The 1,247-nt window shown below is 42.3% G+C and overlaps 1 protein-coding gene across 1 annotated transcript; it reads right to left on the reverse strand.

Annotated features, from left to right (window-relative positions):
• Window positions 1-11: 11 nt before the first annotated feature.
• LOC110100896 lies at window positions 12-759 on the reverse strand (the record flags this gene model as incomplete). The annotated part of the gene is made up of 1 exon (XM_020828615.2): window positions 12-759. A coding segment is annotated over exon 1 (748 nt), but the record flags the coding sequence as incomplete, so codon positions are not given.
• Between the last annotated feature and the right edge of the window lie 488 nt (window positions 760-1,247).

The raw sequence follows: 1,247 nt of genomic DNA on the forward strand, positions 1-1,247 counted from the left end.
AGGGAGCTTGCCTTCTTGAAGGTATTTAATTATCGGTTGTCTCCAATCTGCTTCTTCATCGACTGCTAAAGAGGTGAAAAAGACTTGGAAAATTTGTTTGTTGATGTACTCCAAATCTATAGGAGACAGGACTTGACGACCCTGTACCTCTATAGGGATGGAGTCTTCTTCTGGGCAGGCAAATTCCTTTGCAAGCTTTGCGAGGGCATCCGCCGAAGAATTGCTTCCACGGGGAATCCTATACATAGTTATAATTGGAATTTGCTCGAGCAAGTGACATGTGTACTGGTGGTACTTCAGGAGTTTAGGATTCAAAACCTTATAGGTCCCAGCAATCTGGTTGATCACCAGTTGAGAGTCACCAAAGATTTTAATCTTTTTAATCTCCATTAAAATTGCAAGTTCCAGGCCAGTTATCAGAGCTTCGTACTCAGCCTCGTTATTCGTATAAGGTTCTGATAAATGATAAGAAAAGTGCATCATTCCCTTATCTGGTGTTATGAATACCAGGCCAAATCCAACTTTCTCGGGAATAGTAGATTCAGGTGTTTTGCCCCGTTGAGAGGACGCAGCACCATCAATATTCATTTCCCAGGTTTGAGTTGTGGCTTCCTCAAAACTCATGATTTGCTCATCAGGTAAATAATCATTTAGAGGAGATTCCACCGGCAGTGGGTGTGCCTCAAGGAAGTCGGCGATGACCTGCCCTTTCACAGCACGCAGGGGAATGAAAGTGATTTCAAATTGGAGCAATATCATAGATCAACGAGCCAAACATCCTGACAACGTAGGCCTGGTCATAAGACATTGCAAGGGGTTGAAATTAGAAATTAAGTTGATTTGATGAGAAAGTATGTAATGTCTTAGTTTTTGAGCTGCAAAGACTAAGACAAGATAATGTTTCTCAATCGTTGGACACCGAATTTCCATTTGTAGGAGTCTCCGACTTAGGTAATAGAGAGCTTTCTCTTTCCCTTCGTCATTAACTTGAGCAAGGAGGGCCTCGAGAGACTCGTCAAGGGCCACAGTGTAAAGGATTAAAGGTCTCCCCGGAATAGGGGCTGTCAAGACTAGTGGATTTGTCAGGTATTGTTTGATGTTTTCAAAGGCGGATTGACATTTCTCGTCCCAAATGAATTTGGCATCCTTTTTAGCAAGGACCGAGAATGGTTGACATATTCCGGAAAGATTAGAAATGAATCTTCTTATGTACGCCAGTCTACCTTGAAGAGACCTTAGTTGAGTAA

This window comes from Dendrobium catenatum, unplaced genomic scaffold (genome assembly GCF_001605985.2).
Source record: "Dendrobium catenatum unplaced genomic scaffold, ASM160598v2 original_scaffold_10217, whole genome shotgun sequence".
In the NCBI taxonomy this organism is placed as follows: Eukaryota; Viridiplantae; Streptophyta; class Magnoliopsida; order Asparagales; family Orchidaceae; genus Dendrobium; species Dendrobium catenatum.